The sequence below is a fragment of the Sitophilus oryzae genome, unplaced genomic scaffold (genome assembly GCF_002938485.1).
Source record: "Sitophilus oryzae breed Bouriz unplaced genomic scaffold, Soryzae_2.0 scaffold_1990_pilon_pilon, whole genome shotgun sequence".
In the NCBI taxonomy this organism is placed as follows: domain Eukaryota; kingdom Metazoa; phylum Arthropoda; class Insecta; order Coleoptera; family Curculionidae; genus Sitophilus; species Sitophilus oryzae.
Genome location: NW_022146713.1, coordinates 108,727 through 131,456, shown reverse-complemented (window position 1 = coordinate 131,456; position 22,730 = coordinate 108,727). Strand labels below are relative to the sequence as shown.

Below are 22,730 nucleotides of genomic sequence, written 5' to 3'. Positions count from 1 at the left end.
AAATCTCGCCTACGTGCGATAAATAAAAGGACGAAAACAAATTAGAGCCTCTAATTATAAAGAATATCGTACAATGGCTTCTTATGCGGGCTAAGATTAACAAAGTCTTATTTTAGAGTTTTAATTACATTTGTGCTACAAAAATTTGCATAAAAGCAGAGGCGTAACATTAATAACAACCAAGTGTGACAGAATATTAAATAAATGACTGTTAGTTGTTTGTACTAAATAGTATTAGTTTTGTTACTCTAAATTTTCATATTATTTGCCAATTTAAATAAATGATCTAAAGGGAAAAAGGCAATAAGCCAATAAAGGCATCAAATACAGGCCTGTTCCAATATTCTATGGACAGGAACTACGTATTTTGGAATCAAATAAGTTCATTGGATACAATTTACCTGTATAAAAACTTTAGCCGTTTGTCCGTTAGGGCATCAAACTTTCTCAAGATAACATTTTCAGATATTTTAAGAACCATTATTCCGATTTGATTGAAATTTTTGGCGGTGTCTATGTTTTTGCTTCAGTCTTTAACATTTTGACTTACACAAAATCAAGAAAAATTGAGAATGGTGAAAAACTACCCCACCTCTACATGAATTTTAGTACAAATGTTATCTAGGAAGTCAACTTCGGAAGAAAAAATATTCTTCCTAAATTATTTTTCCTCAAAAGTATGCGCGATGGCATTTTTGATTTGGTTTTGGATTTGGTGGCTTTTTACAAGAGACAAAATGTGTAGTAAATACTAGAAGGACCATTTTACGAAAAAAATCGGTTGTCGGTTGAGTTGGAAAATCTTTATACTAAAATTTATGTGGGTGTAGAATTAATTTTCACAAATACTTTCTTGATTTTTGTCCAAGTCCTAAATGTTAAAACACTGTAGATATTTCATCTCATTCAAATCAGGTGCTTTAATTTCAAATATCTGAAAAAAAAAATTGTGTTATTTTTTTTTTTTTTTTTTTTTTTTTTAAATGAAACACTATATAGAGGTAAATAGTACCAATAATTTATTCTGATTCAAATACACTGACTAATTCTATCCCACAAGTCTTCAGGACACTAATATATATCCATATTGTAATCATTGTCTCATTGGTATATCTACCGACGACAATGTGCAATGATGTTAGATCTAGAATGACCTCCATTGCCATGGCATCTGTGATGCAGATGCATGCCAGCCTCTAAACTTTGCACAGGTTTTGCGTTGCTGTATGTTGCTTTTAGTTTTGTGTACCAACAACTTCTCCACTCAGGTAATCATAGGGTCTTTGCTATCATGGTATACATGCAGCGCAAAATGTTAGGGAAATTTACAGTCCCATCTATTTTTCGCCAGTCTTCCGCATATCATGCTAAGAAAGCGTTTGGCTCTTTTCTTATATAGAGTCCATTTCACTAGTCCAAAAAGTAGCAAAAGAATAAGCGTTCGGCATTTAACGTTTTATGTAAAACTAGCTGAGGCATAAATGAAGAAGAAATAAAGGATTATACTATATCTGTATTGTAACACATTTTTTTTTTTTTTTTTTTTTTTAAGATTTTGATAGTTAAACATCAACAAATATTCCATATGTTTGGGTTAAATGTTTTCGAAAATAAAGCCATAATTTAAAATTCCGTTACAATACGGAAATAGATTCAAGTTTTGATTACAGTGATATATAGTTTATATGGTTTTGTAACAAATTGCTCGCTATTTTATTGCAAATGCTGAAACTTGTGTGTTTAGATTTTGGATGTGGCTTAACTCGACAGGATCGGGCTAAGCCTTGGGCGAATTTCTGTAATATAATATATATTTCCTTCGGCCACACACCCGCTATACCCGACCCCACAGAGGGCGACCAGAAAGTACAGCGTAATAACTAGTGATGCGGGAAAAACTGATTGATTTGAATAATCAGTACTCGGTATCAAGCGGTGCAATAACCGGTGATCCCTCGAGCGAAGAGCGAAATATCACTCGTATTTAAAATACGGTTTTACCCGTCGCTTGTTGTAACGCCAAGCGCCAAGCAGTATGTTGCGTGCGCAGGGCACATATTCTCGGTGAAACCGGAAATGACTCGTTTCACCGGAAATGACTACAACTTTTGATTTTTAAATGGTACCATCTGTATTTTTACTTTATTCGGTGAAAATGACACTCTGAATAGAATGACATCACATGTACACTTTTGAGATTTTCGCATATGGTTTGTTGAAATTGTAACATGCGGTTCCTTAACGACAATATGACTCGAAGTGCCAGAAGAGTGTATTGCTATCAAATTATTCGTAAAAATTATTTTTAGAAAATATGCTAATGAGCCCTCGTTCCATTTGAAAAATTGAGGATATGATCAAAAATACGATTTGGGCATCTTTTGAACCGGCCAGGACAAAGACACTAAAACGTTAGACGATCAAATCTATTTTCCAAGGCTCCTTGATTAAAAATTAGTAATTTTAACACAGCCTAGTTTTTAACACACTCTAGATTGAAATTCCAAATACAATTTGTTTTGAGCGAATATGTCAAAAGTTGACATATAGGTATCATTCCTATTTAGAATGTCATTTCCTATCGAATAAAATGCAAAAATACCGAGGGCGCCATTTAAAATCAAAAGTTGTAGTCATTTCCGGTGGAAACGGGAAGTGACAGAAAACAATTGAATACGTCAATCAATCCTAATTTATGTCATATACTAACATACCAAATTTTTTTTATTTTTTGTCTAAAAATAAAAAAGTTATAAATTGAGCCACTTTTGAGACGCGCGGTATATACGGCGTTGTATAAATTTACTACCTGCAATATATGTAGAAAATTTGCTCGGCTTTTTATCGGTATATCACACTAAAATCGGATTTCAATTTATCTCATTCTAGGATCGCTTGCGTTCGTCGCTTGGTACTCGTCACTTGCATCGTTCGTTCATAATCGAGCGATGTCAGTTATTACAATAATCAGTACTCGAGCGAATTTTCGCTCGAGTTGTATCTCATCGCTAGTAATAACTGCTAATATGTGGCTGGTTCTTAATATGCCTGTTGCACAGGAGTTTACTGTCCAGCGTTATTCCCAGATATTTGACTTCCTGTGATGGCGGTATTTCAGACTTCGCTTTCTGGAGAATGGAACTGGCGCGGATTTGTCTGAGTTGATGCTCAGCTCGACAGTCCCCTCACCTAACCTAACATCTATTCACTGCTCAATTTTTCTAAGGTAATATAATTTTTTTAATTGATTGAATTCAATTCAAAATTATGTTACCCACTAATTACTATTTATTTCGACGAACAACGTCTTAATTAATAATCTTAATTATTAATTTTAATATATTATTTAAACAAAATATCTGCTTAGAAACATTGCGAAACAAGTTCGTAACATTTTTTCTCAGTGCTATGGCATTTAGCTGCATATTTTTCTCAATTACAATAAATTAGCGTCATTGTATTCGACGTGTATAGCCGTTGTAAACGTACCGGGGGGCGCCACTGGTGATCGGTAAACGCCCCACGACGGCCCGAAACAAAAACTGTATTCGTAATTAACAGGAGGAACTTATAACTTAATTAGACGAACGCCGGTATTGTCTCAGTCGGCCGACCGACGTAAATTAATTAATTTCGCTACTTATTTACGAGCGGGATGTCGTAATTAAAACTTTAATTAAGGAGCTTGTTCCGGCAGGAAGAAAATCCGACCTGCCAAGATTGCGCTTTTATCGACGATGCGTAGATTCTTTTTGACATATACCCTATATATAACCCTATATTTATGGTGCTGTTGTTAAGAAAAGAATTGAATTGCAGCAAAGAAACACAGAACTAGATACATGAAAACTTAGGAATGGCAATCTTAAACTTGTTTGTATAGGTTGTTGCAAATTCGAGCTTCATCGTTGGGATAGAAGATAGAAGAGATACGAGGTCAGTTAAATGGAGGAAAGATGCGCGCAATTTGTTGCTAATCAATAAGTAAGTGTACCACCCTTTGATAGCACCACCACCCTTAAAGTTTAAAATTAAAATTTTTATATGAAAAAGTATGTAGTTTTTGAACAAAAACAAATATTCACGATTTTATTTTTATAACATACTAGCGTGTACCAGCTACTTCGTTCGCGTCGAATTAATCATTGTAATGGTGATGATAAAGTTATATAAATAATTATATAACTTGGTAATATTTGAGAGGTAGTTTCATTCCGTTGGAATTTGACTTTCGAAAAATCCGTTTGCAAAAATAAGCTTTTACGTCAAGCAGTTTAAGCAGAATCGTGGTTAATCAATTACCTAACTTTTGGAACATCCTGCATGATTTTTTAAAATTTCAAATATGTAAAAAACAAAACAAATTATGCGTATCCAAGCGTTTTCGAAAGACTAACCGTTTTAAATAACAAATATTGTAATATTTAAGGGGCGTTTTCACCCTCTTGGAATTTGAGATTCGAGAAACACCTCCTTATCGAACCTCAAACCCACAGTCAATCCGTTTGCCAAAATCAGCTTTAAACGTCAAGCAGTTTAAACGGAATCATGTGATTACTCAATGAGGTCATATGTTTATGGAAACACCCTGTATGCATTTTTAAAAATCTTAAAATATATAAAACAACAAAATAAAATATACGTGTTTAAGAGTTTTTTTTTTTTTTTTTTTACATTAAATAAAAATATTCTAATATTTGAGGGTGGTTTCACCTTAGAATTCGAAGAATTTTTTGTGTTATTATTTCTAATAAATTTGAAAGAGACGCGTCCAAGAAATGTTTCTTGGATAAATTTAGGTTAGTTAATCCAATACCGCGTAAAATATTTAGTGCTATATGTATATGACTAGTCTTTACTAGGCATTTTGAGGAATGACAACTAGGGATCATTCAGCGGTCTTTTTGCTGAAATGTACAGCAAATATCATCACTGTTTACCTAATATGCCTAATTCGGATTAGGCATTTTGCAGAGCGACTGAAAACAGATGGTTTGTAAAATTCCCTTCTTTTAAATAATACTCCAGACAAGAAAATTTCTAAAAGTTTTTAGTGTAAAATTTCCATCAGTCTACGATAATCTCTTTACAATTAGTCAATCTTTAAATTGAGTAAATCACAAAAAGAGAGTTCTACTATTACTACTCTGGCCTGTACACATCTGTTTCAATTTTCACACTAGATGAAAAAAGAAAATATCCCAGTTTTGCTCGTACATTTCCGCCACCACTTAAATAGACGAGCGTCGATTTTTCCACGGCTTTTCTCCTCGCTTTCCCCTTTTTTCCGGGGCGTTCGACGTCGGCCATTGTCATTGGCGCCGCCGCTGCATTTACTGGTAATGGCTTCCAGAAATTGCGGCATTAATCTTAGTCGGAGAGCCCTGTCAGGTAAAATATCTATCGGAGCTCAAACAACAATTTTGTTTTTATTAAATTATACGAGCGCGGTCATTTTTTATTCGGCCGGTACGGGTTTGGACAGCCATTACTAGCAGAGAAGGAACAATGTATAGACACGAAGATTGTTCATTTTTTAATCTAGAACGCTATAATAAATAGTGACAATATCGTAACATTGACTATACATGTCTGATCCAAAATATTGACTACATTACAAAGACAGGGTCTTCTGAGATTTTTATTCCAATTTTATTACAGAATATTTTTTTTTTTTGAGTAATAAGGGGTCAGTGTTGCCGACTTTCACCGAAATAGAATTTCCAACAAAGACGGTCAAAATTTCCTATTTTTTTCTAAAGATTCCACAAGTTCTCAAATCCTATATTAGTGTCGTCAACAAAATACGTAAAACAAATTTCGAAATATTTTCATTTTTTCTCGCTAAAAACCTCATAAGGCGTGTTTCTGGAATCAAAATGTACATATCATATCCCTAGAAATGTTGCACTTATTTAAAATTTACCATGTATTCGAGAAAAGGAGTACAAGAATAATGTCTGATGCTAACCGAAAACGTGTGGTAATGGCACAGATTATACAGATTATAAACTTTGTTTTTTTCTTTATTGTTTTCGTGGTTCCAATTTTCGGAATTGGGCACTAGTTAGGTTACTAGTGTGTTACTAGTTTGCGCACATATCACGCCCGCCCCTTGGCCTGTAAAATTATGCACAGCGCCTGACCGCACCCTGACCGGCACAGTTATTAGAGATATCGGAAAACCGAATGGCGTCATCCAGTATTTACGCGTACCTTATCATGCTTACGATATGCGCGAGTCAATTTTAACGCAACACCCGCTAATAACTTTACCGCCTGACGTAATTTGCATCAATTACACCAAGCGCTATTTCTAAATAACGTTTAAAAATTGCTTAAATGGGCCTGTGTGCAGATATTTGACAACCGGGGCCAGCCGGCGAGATCGCACTATTTTAGGTTGTTTGAATTGTTTTTGAATTATTACTGTAGTTTTATTAGGTAATTATAATAGCTGGGATTAGTTTAATTAAATAAATATGGCCCCAAAATATGGATTCACCTCTTCCAATATTACAGAACCTATAAAGGAGCTTAGGTTTACAGCAGATGACGACTTAGCCCTTCTAAGTTCTAAGAGAATTTGTTGCTTGTTGCTCTAAGCCCACTGGCAGACGTTGAACAATAAAGCACTGGAAATAAAGCACTTTAGCCCTTTAGTTTTAAAATACCTAGTAAACAAAACAATTTCAAGTTTTAAATTCAAAGTTAGGTTAAGTTTAAATGGCGGACGCGACGCGAACAGAATTCTTTTCGATCCGATAACTATAAATAGAAATGAAGAGGTGTACCATCTCACGTAAAGGAAATAACACCTGGCCTTAATAACGTCCATGCACGCTATTCGGTTTAGCGATATCTCTATTACGCTGTTTAATGTTATTTTACGCGAGTTTAATTTTACTTGTTTGCACATCGTCATAAAACAATTTTCGTACCACGAATTAGGGACAAATTTTTATCTGTATACTTATAGGATTCTTAATTTGTGGTAATAGTTTGAATTTAATTGAATTTGCTGAGAAACGATAACTACTTTTTACGAATAATACATGAATTTAGAATTTCCCACGAATGGCACGATGTTGGCATCACTGTAAGAAAACACTGCGAATTGTACGGCTTATTTTGTTTGTCCCTTTTGTTTCTATGTCTGTACCCACTCTCCTATCCCTGTCCCTGCACCAACTTGTGCAGGTTCTTAATAGGATAGGAGCATACTTCCCTCGATTCTAGCCTTGCTTTCCAAATAGAAAGTGTTGCTTGCGATCTAGAGCCTCGCAGTGACAATGCTCCGTTGTTGTTTCAGGGATAGTGATAGGCAAAACTGTTATTTTTAGATAACAGTTGAAACTGTTATAGTTATTTAAAACAGCTTAAAATAACAGCTTAAAAATAACAGGTTTTCTTTATTTTATTGCTAAATATCTGAAAGAATATGAGGCGGTCACCGCCAGGCGCATTAACGCAGTTGCAACAATGACGTGCTGGGTGGTAGTATTTCCGGGGTGTCATAACATTTCTAAATATCGATTGTTATCTAAAATGCCTCTCTAAAAACGGGGGTTGTTTACAAATATGCGCTGTTTACAAATTGCGATATAAAAAAGCCAAATGCCGCCACTCGTCTATATATTCCGATCTACCTACGCCCTACCCCTCGATCCGCGTAGATCCTGAGTTGCGTAGCAGTGTACAGAGTGCATCTCACTCGACGGGCGAGAGCTCTTCGTTATGATTTTACCATTTGCGGTCAAAAATAGCAATATAAGAAAATTTGTAGTATATTCTTCATAAGTAAACCAACTACACTAGAGTTCGAATTAATTTTACACTTAAACTAGCATGTACAGTTTGACAAATATAGGAAGAGACTTGGGGATAGCACGGTCGCGCACACGATAGAGAGAGAATGCATTCGGCGGAAGAGAGTGCAGTTACGCTACGAAAATCTGATTGAAGCAAATTTGTGGGATGTCCACTACGCATCGGGGGGCGTCTCTTAAATTATATTTCTCACGTCTCTAGCTATACTTGGTAAGTTGTACCCGCGACTTCGTTCGCATCAAATTAATAATTTAGCCAATGGTCATGATAAAGCAAAGCAAGAGTTTCCATTAACATACAAACTGGATAAAATTTTCTCACACATTTTGCCAAAATATGCTTTAAACGTCGAGCAGTTTTAAGCAGAATCGTGAATCAATTGCTCAACTTTTTAAGATTTACCCTGTATTATTTTTAAAAAATTTCAAAATATGTAAAAAACAAAATAAATTATGCGTGTCAATCGTTTTCCCGAAAAGATAACCGTTTTTAAATAATAAATATTATGTAATATTTGAGGGCGTTTCACCCTCTTGGGTGAGATTCGAGAAACCCTCCTTATCGCACCTCTACACCCCAGTCAATCCGTTTGCAAAAATCAACTTTAAACGTCAAGCAGTTTAAGCAGAATAGTGATTACTCAGTGGTCATATTTTATAAAGCTTGCCCTGTATATGTATTTTGTAAAATCTCAAAATATGTAAAACAACAAAATAAGAGAATATGCGTGTTTAGAGTTTTCGAAAAACTCACCAGTTTTTAAATAAAAATATTCTAATATTTGAGGTGGTTTCACCTTAATTTGAGTTTCGAAAAATCCATTCTTATCGAACCTCTATTGCCTCTACACCCTAAAGTCAATCCGTTTTCCAAAATCAGCTTTTTACGTCAAGGGCTTTTAAAGCGGGATCGTGATTAATCAATGACCAGATTTTCAAAAACACCCTGTATACATTTTAAAAAATCTTAAAATATTATTCTGAAAATTTTCAGAATAAATAAATACCCAAATATTGAAACTTAATAACAAAGTATTGAAACATACAGCGCCATAATATCTCGACCTCCATTCGTTATGCTCGTAACAGGTTGAAAACAATATGTATCTAAAACAACTGATGCGTTATTCTCAAACCTGTTTCAAACCTCCGATTATCTCGAACGCCGTTCTGTTATGCTCGTAACAGGTAAAAAACAACATAGCTAAAACAACTGATGCGTCATTCTCCAACCCGTTGCGAGCCTCCATCGACAATCGACCGATGCAGCAGCGTTATTTTCCCACTCCTGTTATCTCGACAGCCAGGCGTTATGCCGCAACTGTTTCAAAAAAGCTGCTTCTTTATATCCCTGTATTTTAAGCTGTTGTCAGCCCAACACGACGCGCCGCGCCGTAGCGCATACCTCCGTTGTCCGTTGTATCTCGCCGCCTGTATCGATGGTTGTGGAAATAATAGGTTTTCCATCCATACTAGTCTGATACTAGTTGTTTTGGAATTGCTTCGAACAGCACCGAATTTCGTGGCGGTGCAGAGCGTCGACTTCGTTTCACGAACACTCGATCTCTGCGTGTCGTTATTTTACATATGTTATTTTTTAAAAGCAGTAACGGTTGCGTTATGTTATTCCTAAATAATTGTTATAAAATAACAGATAGTTAAATAACAACCCATCACTATTTCAGGATAATTTTCCTTGAGTCTGTAGAAAAAATTCCTTGATACAGGTTCAGCTTCACTTTATTCCTACTAAACATTAACATTCTTTTGTAGTTTTTAGGTTAGATCCTTGGATGAAAGGCCTTTGTTATGGCTATGGCTGACATTCTGCTTTCCCCAGATCCAGAGTTAACTGCACTACGGGTTATACATTTGAGTATTTCCAGTACTGGCTCTGGACCAAGATCCTATCTTGGTCTAGAGTCAGTTAGCTGATCGTTGCCTTGCTAGTTCATCGGCTTTTCGTTGCCTTGGATGCCTCTGTGGCCCGGCACCCAGAATAATTTAATTCTGTTCCTTTCTGCCAGAGCCCATAGTTGACCCAGGCATTCCCAGACGAGTCTCGACGATACCTTTGGGCTCATAAGTTCATAAGTGTCGCCTGACTATCTGAGCATATATTGATGAGTAAGCTCTTCTGTTGCTTTCTTTCACGCATTGTAGAATGATGAAGATTTCTTTCTGGAATACGGTTGAGTATTTTAAGGAAAAAATTGCCTTTGATTTCCCCAAATCCAGTTCCTGTTCTGCAAGCGCTCTTTGATCTGTCTGTTTACCTGGTTGGATCCATCTGATTCATTATTGGGTCTCTGTCTATATTCCTCGATCCGTTTTGTTCACCTCGAATGTTTTGTGGTAGTGATAAAGAGAAGTCATTTGGTCCGATCTCATTTGAAGAAGTCCTGATAGAATCCCCAACTTTAAAGTGTCTTGTTTTGTCCTATTTCTCAGAGACAACACACTTTGTTGTCCATATAGAGAGCCATTCTTACCTCCGCCTGGATCACTATTACAGAATATGCGAGCGAACATTTAAAAAAATCGGCATCATAAAGTGCAGTTATTTGGAAACCGCCACTGTATAGATGTCAAACTAACCTAACTGTCAAGCATAAGCATTTCACCAGACAATACCAAATCACTATTTCAGAAAATATCAATTTATCTATACCGTAAAATATTTTTCATAGTGTTTGGATGTGCTGCGTCTAATTCTCCAATTTATTCCTTTTTAATGTAATCACCGAAAAAATTAATTTGTAATTAAGAAATGGCAGCGAGAGGCCATTAGAAATCATAATCGGTACTTGTGTAGCCGTTTCGTTTTTATTATACGATAGACCCTGGTCGTATTTTTCAGACGTATACATAAAAAGTTAAAAATTATAAATTGAAACGCGTAATAGACTATTGGATTCGTAGAAGAAACTGTGCAAGAATAAATGTTTAGAAACATTTAACGAGAAGATATTCTTCAATGATTGGTTAATCGGAAGTGTGGTACGTAGATTTTCGAAAAATATCTTAAATTTGAAATATCGTTCATTTTTTTTTATCAGCTTGTTTTATCATACATAGTGGTTGGATATAACGTGCGTTGAAATAATTTTTATTTTTTAGCTATATAGAAACCGAGGTTTAGTATGTTAAGTATATGACCATAAATTAGAATAATGAACCCGTATTCAATTATTGTTTTTGACCACTTCCTTTTTCACCGAAATGACTACAACCCTTTTGAATTTGGCAACCTGGTATTTTTTTTATTTATCGATAGAAAATGACACTCTGAATCGAATGATTTTTGACATATTCGCTCAAAACAAATTGTATTTTAAATTCAAATCTAGAGTGCCATGGCCTGTGTTAAAAACAATAATTTTCTTATATCCAAGGAGCCTTGAAAATAGAATTTGATAAGTCCCTACGATGTTTTTTAGTGAGTCTTGTCCTGGCCCGGTTAAAAGACTGCCAAATCGTACTTTTTGGATCCAATATCCCAACTTTTTCCCCCAAAAAAGGGGAAAGAAAGGAATGGTTCAGTAGCCATATTTGGAAAACAATTTTTTAACGAATAATTTGATACCACACACTTGTCACACTTGGTATTTCAATCCAAATTGTCGTTATGAATTTCAAATAAACCATATGCGGAAAATGTCAAAAGTTGACATACGATATGTCATCTATTCAGTGTCATTTTTCTATCGAGAATAAAGAAAAAATACCGAGAGTGCCCAGTTTAAATATAAAAAGTTGCTAATCATTTCGGGTGAAACCAGGAAGTTGACCGAAAAAAAATGAATATGAAAAATCCAATTCTGAATTTATGTCATATTTAACATACCAAATCTAGTTTTTTTTTTTTTTTTTTTTAAAAAGTTATAGGGGGGAACCATTTTTGAGACGCAACCAGTAGTTCGTCTAGGTTTCCCAAATGCTTTGCGATCTCTAGCCAATCTCCTCCATTGTCTTCCTGCTACTGTTATAACATCGTACATGGTATATACAGGTTGTATCGACAGTTATTTATAGGGGAACAGAATGTCAACACTGCCTATTGAGATTGCATGCATTATTGATTTTTTCTGCGACTCGTCCCGTCGCGTCGTCTATCGTCGGGCCGAGGTTGCCATATTTGCACATAGACAGCTTTTGCGCCAGAGTAATGAAACAAATAGCAAGCTGTATATCGTAATGTATATCGATGCATCTTTTTTTGGTCGGCCCACATGTCTTTTGGTTCCCCTTGGTTTTCATAATATGACTTTTTGGAGCCATCGGCATCGGTTTGGACCCTGTCGCGCAACAGGTCCCATTCATAGCCACTTCAGGCTTGCCACTCTTTTAACGGCATCTGTCTGTTTGTTTTTTCACGTATATGGCTGTTCCGTATTTCGTCTCTCATAGAGCTACAAATTATCATGATATATATCAATGATATATTATCCGATATACATTATATTTTTTATTTTTTTATTTTTTATCATGAATATATATATAATATATATATAATATATATAGTATATATATATATATATAAGAACAAATTTTACAGCTTAGGTAGTATTATAAAAAATATTTTTTGGCCTTTTAGCTGTGTATTTTTTTTTAAGTTTCCGAAAAATCGAAACAAGGAGGACACTTCTACGACATCGTCTGCTAGATATACGAAGAATTTTGCTTGACCGTATCCGTGAGAACCAGCCCCTGGACAGCCCACCTGATGAAAGGTAGGCCCAGAAACCGGTGTGGGAGTGGAGCTTGGTTCCGCCCTTTACGACAAGCAAAACCAATTTTTCCTTTATACTTTTTATTTTTTTTTTAAAAAATTTTTTCTCTACTTTCGATTTTTTCGAAATTAAAAAAAAATAATTTTTTAAATCAATAAAGGCAAGAAATATTTTTTATTAATATATATATATAATATATATATATATAATATATATATATATATATATATATATATATCATGTCCAAACCTGTTCCTCTATACTTTTCTATTTTACAGTGTGTATTAGTTGTGTATAAAGCATATATAGCAAACAGGTCACAGTCTACTGTAACACATCTAATATATTATAAGTTGCTGACTCTACACACTGCAATTATCAAACATTTTTTTTTTTTTATTAAAAATTAAAAAACCAAATATTTAACATACGGACTTTTGAATGCGGTTTAATATACGCCAGGCGCATTATGAATGAACCTATCTGGAAGATCATAAAATTTAAATGGCCTACAAAACAGAAACTTATATCCCAATTCACCAGTTGATATACATTTTTTATTTTTAATTATTTTTGATTTTTCCTTTTCACTTTATTAAGCTCAGATTTATGGTTCTAGCTAATCATTTAAATATTGTTAAAAATTTAAAAAAATGATTCTTTAGTGCTTTATAAATAAGCGATAACAATAATTAAACTTTTACTTACGTAATCGAGGGCGTGATTTTTAAATTCATTGTTGCCAACCATGGACAACTGGAATTTAAATTTCTTGCTGGGGACTCAGGTGGTAGCTCTGCTGTAAAAAATGTCAAGTTGCCACATTTATTTATTTATTTTATGACACTGTCATTCATTTTGACGCTTTAGTTTTGTATTACTAGTTTTGGGCTTAAATGAACTGTGTTGTTAAGCTTAAACATTACATTAAGCTTAAACACTTTTACTAGCAGACCTTGAAGTCGAACATTGTTCTTTTTAGAACCTCTTCTAGTGCGAAGTGTACAAGACAGCTTAATAGCCATTGCAAAAATCTCATCGCAACCTTATTAGAATTTTTTGAACGGGAAAGCGGTAGTAATGACCCTTTATGTCCCATAAGTGCTGTTCTGGAGGTGATTTTTGTTGATGTAAATAATAACTGATTATACATTTATAATTAATTTATGTTTGTTTCGTAAAATATTTTGATTAAAAGAAAATATGTAAAAGTGGGCAACGCTGTGCCGGTCAAGCTTAATGACGTGACTAAAAGTTTATTTGGTATGATCTATACATTTCCTACTAAGGAAAATAATGAAAAATGTATAAGACCAGAACTATTAATTTCGAAGAAAGATTTTAAGTTATGCAGGTGGCAAAAAATGCTAACAGGCGTCTGCTAGATTTTTTACAATTTTAATATTCTGTTCTAATATATAGTATTTCCAATATCGCATTTTAATTGTTTCCTTGTTAACAGCGCATTATTCGATTCAAATAAATTAATGTCAACGCTGCAGGATGACAATAAAATATCTTACAAGGTACTAAATTAGTGCGGCAATTCCGAAACCACATCTTCTCCGTCTTATCAACCCCCAAAATCTTCCGCGGTTGTTTGTTCGAAAATGTCCGAAACGACGAAAAAATTTTTCGATTTAAATTCAAATCCGCGCTGTCGCCCGCCGAATGAGTTATAATGATTTCCAGTGAAATCGGTGTGAAAAAACGCGCGCCATCCTTTATCCAAAGGCCGAAAGGGACGAGATGGGGCCCTAAAAAGCTGGCAAAACATCAATTTTCGACGATGTCCCGCTCGATAAGGCCCTATAGGGACGACCGTACCTGCTGGGGGCGTGCCTTTGAAGATATGAAGATACAACGAATCTTTACAGTCATTATGGCACAGGATATTTGTTATGGTTGGCTTTATGTTGGTGACGTTTTGAAAACCGGTAAACAAAAATGTTTCCGAATATCATACAGAGAAAAGCAAATTTCTAACCAAACCAGCTCCATATCAAATATTATATTTCCGATTTTATTTTACTTCATGTAGAATGTAGAATGTATGAGAAGGGGGTTAATCACCGCGACTTACAGATTTATTGTGCTCCCCCTTCTTGAGTTATAACGAGCTATAACTCATCATACAGTTTCAGGGCTTTGACAAGAGCCAGTATCTGCGATGGTTTTATAGAGGTTAGTTCTCCATTTCCGGATCAGTCGTACTCAAAGTTCATGGCACAAATGGTTGTCGTCTCGGCGTACTCAGTGATAAGTGATAAGTTATTCTGGTGTTTCTCCATTTTCCCCACACAATCTGCATTCGTCGTCTCTTCGCTTCAATCTGCTGAACGTATTCATGGGGAGCATCAAAGGGCAAGAGAGGGAGTGAGAACCTCTCACCTCTTCACCGGCAGGGAAAAAAAAGCCAAGATGGAAAGCCGTCCAACATCGGGAGGCAAACAGGGACGTATCACCAGCTTTGCCGCTATTGCTGGACAAGTGAAAATGGCGGTGCTGCCAAAGGATTTCCCAGAGATTGCTCTGACCACCGACAAGCAAACGTCTCCAGAAGAGGCACTACTGGACGAAGTAGTGGCGATCGGATGCAACACAACGATCTACAAAATGTGGGTCAGCTGCGTTTTGCGGGGATACACTTTCGGGTGGGCATGACCTCATAGATTGTGTATCTCAATAATTGGCGAATTGGTTGATGGAAATCGCACCTAAGCTTAAAAATTGGCAAGGGCCGGAACTGGTTGCAGTAAAGGGAGAAATATCCCTAAAGAGGCGGCAATAACGGTCTTTCTGCCGAGGAGCAAGGGGAGAGACACCACCTACCTGCTGAGCCTTATCCAAGGTCAGAACTTCAATGTAAGGACATCGAGTTGGCGAGTCATTAACTCGAGGGACGAGGGTCATGGTCAGGTCCTCACAATAAGAATTGACCTCAAATCCAAGGAGGCAATAGAGAAAGAGGAACATATCCTCTATTATAGATACGGGACAACACCGGTATCAGGTCTAAGGAGAGACCAAGTTAAAGAGGTGGAGAAAATGGAGACAGATTTTCCAGCCTCCACCTCACGGGTTCCTCAGCCGGAGGCAAGCCCCTCGACTGTGAAGAGCAGCACGGAGGGCCAAACTTCAACCGTAGAAGGGTGTGTACCCTCGGAGGAAGAACTGTTGTCAGAGGAGGATGGGAAATACCTTGTCCCCTCTACAACAGGGGTATGATGGATTATAGACTGTGTGATAGCTCAAGGAAGGGGGGCACAATAGATCTTTAAGGCCGCAGTGATTAACCCCCTCTTACTCATTCTACATTATCTATTAATCATGGGGAGACAGTGTTCTGTTAAAAACCATGTGACCATGTGAAGATTGTTCCTACTTAAATCAAACCACCCACCACCTCTTTACCTGTATACAAAAGTGCTTCGTTTGTCCGTTAGAGGGCCATCAATCAAGAATAAACCAGAACGTTAATTAATTTTAAAATTATTGATGATTTTAAAGTTTTATGAAGCTTATTGTCAAATATAATTTGTGGTACTAACGTAAAATTCCATATTTTCGCCTACTAGATTATTAAGAGCATAATAGATTTTATGCGCCTCCATAGCAGGTAGTAAATTTATACGACGTTATCCGTTGCGTATCTGAGTGACAACATTTTACGACCTACATTATCATCATCATCATTTAGCTTATACCGTCCACTGCTGAACAAAAGCCTCCCTTAACTCTATCAGGTACTGATTTCTTTCAAAAATCGACAACTATGAAACTATGAACCCTTCCTGGACACAAACGGTACATTGTGGGACAGGAAATTGTAGAGAGAAACAAGCCCTATAAGATAGGATACAACATTTTAATGAACAGTGCTTTCCATAAAATCAATAAAATGAGAAATATAGGAAATAATATACAGGTACTGATTTCTTTCGAAAATCGACAACTATGAAACTATGGACCCTTCCTGGACACAAACGGTACATTGTGAGACAGGAAATTGTAGAGAGAAACAAGCCCTATAACATAGGATACAACATTTTAATGAACAGTGCTTTCCATAAAATCAATAAAATGAAAAATATAGGAAATAATATACAGCATAAAATAATAAATTCAAGAAGAAGTGTCAAGTCAATGTTAAATTATGGAAACAGCGTGGCTGCCTGGGTAACTAATTTTCAGATATGGCGGCTGGGACATTTGACATGACATAGACATGACAATTTCAATTTTATGAAATTTATTTCCGTTTCCGGTTTTTAATGGCGGGCTTTTCAGGAGGTTTAAATGAGGGTTAATATACTTTTTACTCTTTCTAGTAGTAAATAATACAACAAAATTACTCAAAAATATTTATTTGGAATTTAGAACAATGTAAATATGCAAATCAACACAATTAAAGAGCTATAAACCAATAAACTACTGTATCAATATTAAATATTTAAATAATATCAGAGATGCTGTGTTAAAGCGAATTAGTAAAGTAACAGTGCATTGACTTACAGAAACTTGAAGATAAATAAATGTTTTCACAGCTTCACGGATAAATAACTGGAAGCAGGAAAAAGGCAACCGGAACCCACACAAAACCTGGAATCAAAAAAAATATGTAAAAAATATAAATATAGGTACCTACATAAGACTTTTGTGAATTAAATCAAACAGGACTTGAATGAAAATAAAATGAATAAAAAATATGATACATATACATCTAATACCTCATTTGTATTTTAAAAATAATCTACATACATAGATTTATAGCATTATTGCTATGAAAATACATAATAGGTACCTATGTGATATGTAATTACGCATTTCTGTTCATCTTGTAGAAATTTAACGTAGGCTAATAATAGTTCAATAATCATAATTTACCTTGTATAACTTGCTTTCAATTGCTCAAAATCACCGATCAGTCTTTAAAGTAGAGATACGGAAAAATCCTTGAAAGAATATCCCAAGATCCTTGGGTTTAAAGCTAAAAAAATATAAAAACAGTTAATATATTACCTATTTTTACCTATAATATGGCCCATACCTGCTACACGCCGAAACGTCGATTTCATCATTTTCTTCATGTAATTAATATCATATATACTTTATTAAAGTGTTAACAAGGAACTTTATATCAAAAAACATCTTTGTACTTATAAATTTCAGCCGAAATATCAGAAACAAACTTCCAATCAAATCTAAACGGCAAAAATTAAAATGGCGCCCGACCTTGCCAGAGGCCTCGGAGCTGACGCTGACAACACAGACAAAAGACAAAAAAGAACAGGACGCCGACGTGCATAAAATGTTCCGTAGCAGAAATTGACAGAAATCATATAGAAATATTCAGATTTTTGTCTAGGACAGTCTAGAAGGCCATGCTTTCTGCCTGGGTAGAACCGCGCCACAACTGTTTCCAATTATCCGGTTTACTGTCACCCCCCTGATATACAGGTACTGATTTCTTTCGAAAATCGATAACTATGAAACTATGAACCCTTCCTGGACACAAACGGTACATTGTGAGACAGGAAATTGTAGAGAGAAACAAGCCCTATAACATAGGATACAACATTTTAATCAACAGTGCTTTCCATAAAATCAATAAAATGAAAAATATAGGAAATAATATACAGGTACTGATTTCTTTCGAAAATCGACAACTATGAAACTATGAAGCCTTCCTGGACACAAACGGTACATTGTGAGACAGGAAATTGTAGAGAGAAACAAGCCCTATAACATAGGATACAACATTTTAATGAACAGTGCTTTCCATAAAATCAATAAAAAGAAAAATATAAGAAATAATATACAGGTACTGATTTCTTTCGAAAATCGACAACTATGAAACTATGAACCCTTCCTGGACACAAACGGTACATTGTGAGACAGGAAATTGTAGAGAGAAACAAGCCCTACAACATAGGATACAACATTTTAATGAACAGTGCAGCCATTTGTTTCTGAAGGTAGCGAGTAGATACTCATTTATGATCCCGATAGGTGAAAGATCTACTCAGGGATGCGCCCCTGCCTACATGAGCCTTGGTTTATCTCCTAATTCCATGCAAGTGGGAAACAAAGTCCCTATCCAAATCTGTCCAAATTTCCCTGTTTGTATCAAATCCAATCTTCCAAGACGTTTGGTCAACGTGGAAGATTATGGCTAAAAATCCCAAAGAAAGAAACATCGACATTGCTTTAAACTAAATCAAACATCAACTTACTGCTTGGCGTTCCGAGTACAACAAGCGACGGGCGAAAAACGGTATTTTTACGAGTGAAATTTCGCTCGATTATTAAAATCGCTTGAGACTCGAGTACTCGATTATTGAAATTAATCGGTGTTTCTCATCACTACTTGTGACGAAGACAGTAAGTCGATCATACATAAATAGTCTGTGAACTTAACGTAGCACTACAATCTTTGCCTTTGGGCAAATGTAAACCCCCTCTGGACATTTCTTCCCAAAAAAGACATACCTAGTTCATAATAGACTAACATTCTAGGGCGATAAATATCTGGAACTAGAGAAATTAAAACATATCCGGCCAGGAAGGATCCTTTGTAGAGGAAGCAAGCAAATTTTGAGGGCTACATCATTTACATCACAGAGGGTTAGAACAAAGGGCACACACAAGCCTACGTTTTTCATCAAAGGGTTCAGAAATCTTAAAAATACTTTACTATATTATACAATTTATCATTTTTTAAGTTGGTAACCGCTTGTAATCTTAAAATAATATTATTTTGAAAACAAGACGTAGTGGATTTAATTGGATGTAGTATAAACTGAAACCTAATTACTAAATGAAACCCAACACAGACCGTTTTAGTAATACCAGTCCATAACTACTTAAAAATATTTATAAACCAGGTAACTTTATCTCCCTCCGACGCTATTAAGGTTCTGTTTTAAAACCACACAATGGCTGTTTTCGGTGACACAGCCCGATATTTATGATACCTTACCCGAAATTGTCCCATCATTTATCCCTCTGAGCTTGTTCCTTCTTTCCTTCCAACATTAGTTTAACTTCGGCTCGTTTGTGATAAAGATCTCCTGATCTTTCTGTATATATGCCCACAAAAATGGTAATTTTCTAAATATAATCTTTCCGTACGAGAAAAATGAATTTTATTTTATTGAAATGTAAAAAATAAGGCGTGTTCTACGTTCAGGCTATATCGTAAAGTATTTTATTTGTGTAGTTCTCTGTTTATAGGTAGGTTGGATTGGTTTGTTGTTTTTTTACAAAGTTTGCGTTATCGTAAAATCACGGTTCAAACATATCCGATGTCCTGCTGGTCAATTAAACTACTTCACTAAGATTTTTTTCATTTTTGTATATACGATTATTTTTGTATATACGAGGCTTTGGGTTTTATTATGTTATAATGCAGAATCTGTGATTAGGGAGCTACTAAGCTTAAAACATCGCGGATTGATCAAATATATATTAAACTGTAATGGGCCTGTTGTTGTTGAAAATAGGAAAGAGTAGGTACTTAAACTCATATGAACTTTTATTCCTCAAAAGCTGCCTTCTTTGGATAGGAGCAGTTGTTTCCTGACCAGGTTATGTTCTTAACTTCCAGCAAAAGATTTGAAGACCGTCTTAATGTCATATTGTTTGGCTATTCGCCTGATCTTTTCTGATGTTCCTTTTGCATATGAAATAGTCAAGAGAGAAAGATTTGGGAAAGAACTTCAGGCTGGTGGACTAATGAGTCTGTTACAGTTCGATATACCTTTGTCTACGGATTTTTCAGAGTAACCATTTTGATTCGTTTTAATATTATTTAATTCAGCATTAAATGTTATTTAGTCGCTGCATGCCTATATGGTGTTTTTGTTTGATGTTGCTTGAGGATGGTTTGAGAGAAAACTTAAATACTGCCACATTATATGTCGATTTTCTATGCGCAGAAGCGTTAGTAGATCTTCCATTTCTACTAATCAAAAGATCTAGAACCGATAGACAGAGGTTTTGCTCATTCTCAATCGTAAATTTGATAGAGTCAATTTTTGATGATTCAGAAACGAATCCAAAAGTCTACCGGTTCCATTCCAGTTTATAAAAGTATCGTAAATATACAGGGTGGTCCAAACTATATAAGTAACGTCAATATTTGGATAAAAATTGATGTTTGGGAGTTTTTGACATGAAAAATTTGATCTTGATGTCAATATATAACTTTTTATCTGTACCTGTATAAAACCACTGACTGAAAAAATATACATTTCCGTGATTTTCTACGTAAAAAATGTCTCTTGGTAAAAATCGCTACCAGCAACCGTTCTCAAGATATTTAGAATGGAAATGTCAATAGATGTCATTTATTGACAAAAAATAAACACGATAAGTAAGATAGTCATTTGACTAAAATAATGAATTTGGAAAGTTTTATTTTTTAATTAATCATAAATTTTTCTGCGAAAAAATGGCGATGGACCAGTTTCTATTGAACTTTTGGCACAAAAACATTTCAAATTTGTGATTTGTCTAATAACTATTTAGTCAATATGTTCAATTTATGTCAATTATGGTATTGAATATCTGGTATTGAAAATTTCGATTCCAAATATCTCGAGAAGTATTACTCGTAGCAATTTTTTACTAAGAGACCTTTTGTACATAAAAAGCGTCGTAAATGTATATTTTTTACTCAGTAGTTTTATACAGGTACTGACAAAGAGTTGGTGGCGTGGCGCCCTCTACAAATAGGAGTCATATTGACATCAAAATCAAATGTCTCATGTCAAAAAAACTCACAGACACCAATTTTCATCCAAATATTGACGTTACTTCAGAAATTATTTGAAAAAAATCGTAATAAAAATGAAAGTTCTACACCCTGTATCTCCGAAAGTATGTAAGCATTTTAGGACATACATTTATACGAACATTTTTTACTTATTTTTAGCTGCAGAATATGCTGCCGAAGTTTCCGGAATACAGTTCGGGCCACCCTGTATATGCCAGCATACTGATAGTGAATAATTGAACCGAAACAATGGGTAAGTCAAAATAAATAAAGACAAGGAAGTTCAAAATTCTTTTAGTTTCAATTCTGAATCATTGTCTACTACATTCAAAGAATGGTTTTTAGATTGCTTCTGGGTTTATAGTTTTAGAGAAACTTCTTAGACTCATTTTCAGTCACTAGATCCACAATGTATACTCCTTGGTACCTTCCTGTCTTTGACATATATGAAAAGAACTGGTCATTAGCACAGCTAATCTATTTTCGATATGAAAATAATTTACTTCAGATATCAGATATTATATAGATACTAGAACATTGTATAGATACTGATGTATTATCTATAGATACTTTGGGGTTGGATGCAATCAAGTGTGACGTTGTCCACTGAGGTCGCGAGCTTTGGTATGTGTGGTATATTTATAAGTGGTGGCAATATTGTAATTTCTATACTAGGATTGGCAATAATTGACTTCGTAAGTTCCAGCACATTTTTCGTATAGGGCGCATATTCTAACCGATATTTCTCCAACTTTAAAACGCAACAACTCCCTATCCCCCATATCGAATACCTACAAAGCCATCATTTCATTGGAGAATTACGTTCTTACTTACTTAATAACAGAATTTAAGTACTTTGTGTTGTGACGGTTTTATTGAATTTATTGAAAATTCTCCGTTTTAACGACGTTATGAATTCGAGTCGTCGGAACGGTTCGTAATTTTCTAGAAGAATTTCGCCATAAAAGTTTTTGTTTTTATGCACTTTATCGACTGAGGGATGGGCGAATGGAGGCAGGGCAGCGCCGTCGGGGGGTAAGGGGGACGGATTAATATCGAAAAATACGATCGATAGCGCCGCGCCGGCCGGTGAGAAATCCAAGCGGATTACAGGAGGTAGCTTGGGTTTTGGGTACCTTCTAGGTCGTTTAAGAAGAGAAAGAAGTTCTATCGGTCATGTAATAACACAGGCCGACATGATTTTTGTAACACGAGTCAGTTGCAGAATTCCTTCATAAAAATATGCTTCTAATAACAGAAAAAATACTCCTGAAGCTCCTACACGTACCACTTTTCAGTTGCCTAATTACGCCTCTTTTTTGCAGGTAGTCAATTTTATAGATGTCAGGTATTAAGTCTAGGTAGATTCACGTTTTACATACAGGTAAA

At 35.3% G+C, this 22,730-nt stretch overlaps 1 protein-coding gene across 1 annotated transcript in view; it reads right to left on the bottom strand.

Moving 5' to 3' along the window:
* Positions 1-22,123, bottom strand: part of LOC115883814 (pickpocket protein 28-like) — a gene marked incomplete at its 3' end in the record, with an annotated part of 56,468 nt that extends 34,345 nt beyond the window's left edge. The window contains 1 exon segment of the mRNA XM_030902216.1: positions 22,014-22,123. Coding sequence (XP_030758076.1) covers positions 22,014-22,123 — 110 coding nt within the window.
* Positions 22,124-22,730: the final 607 nt, after the last annotated feature.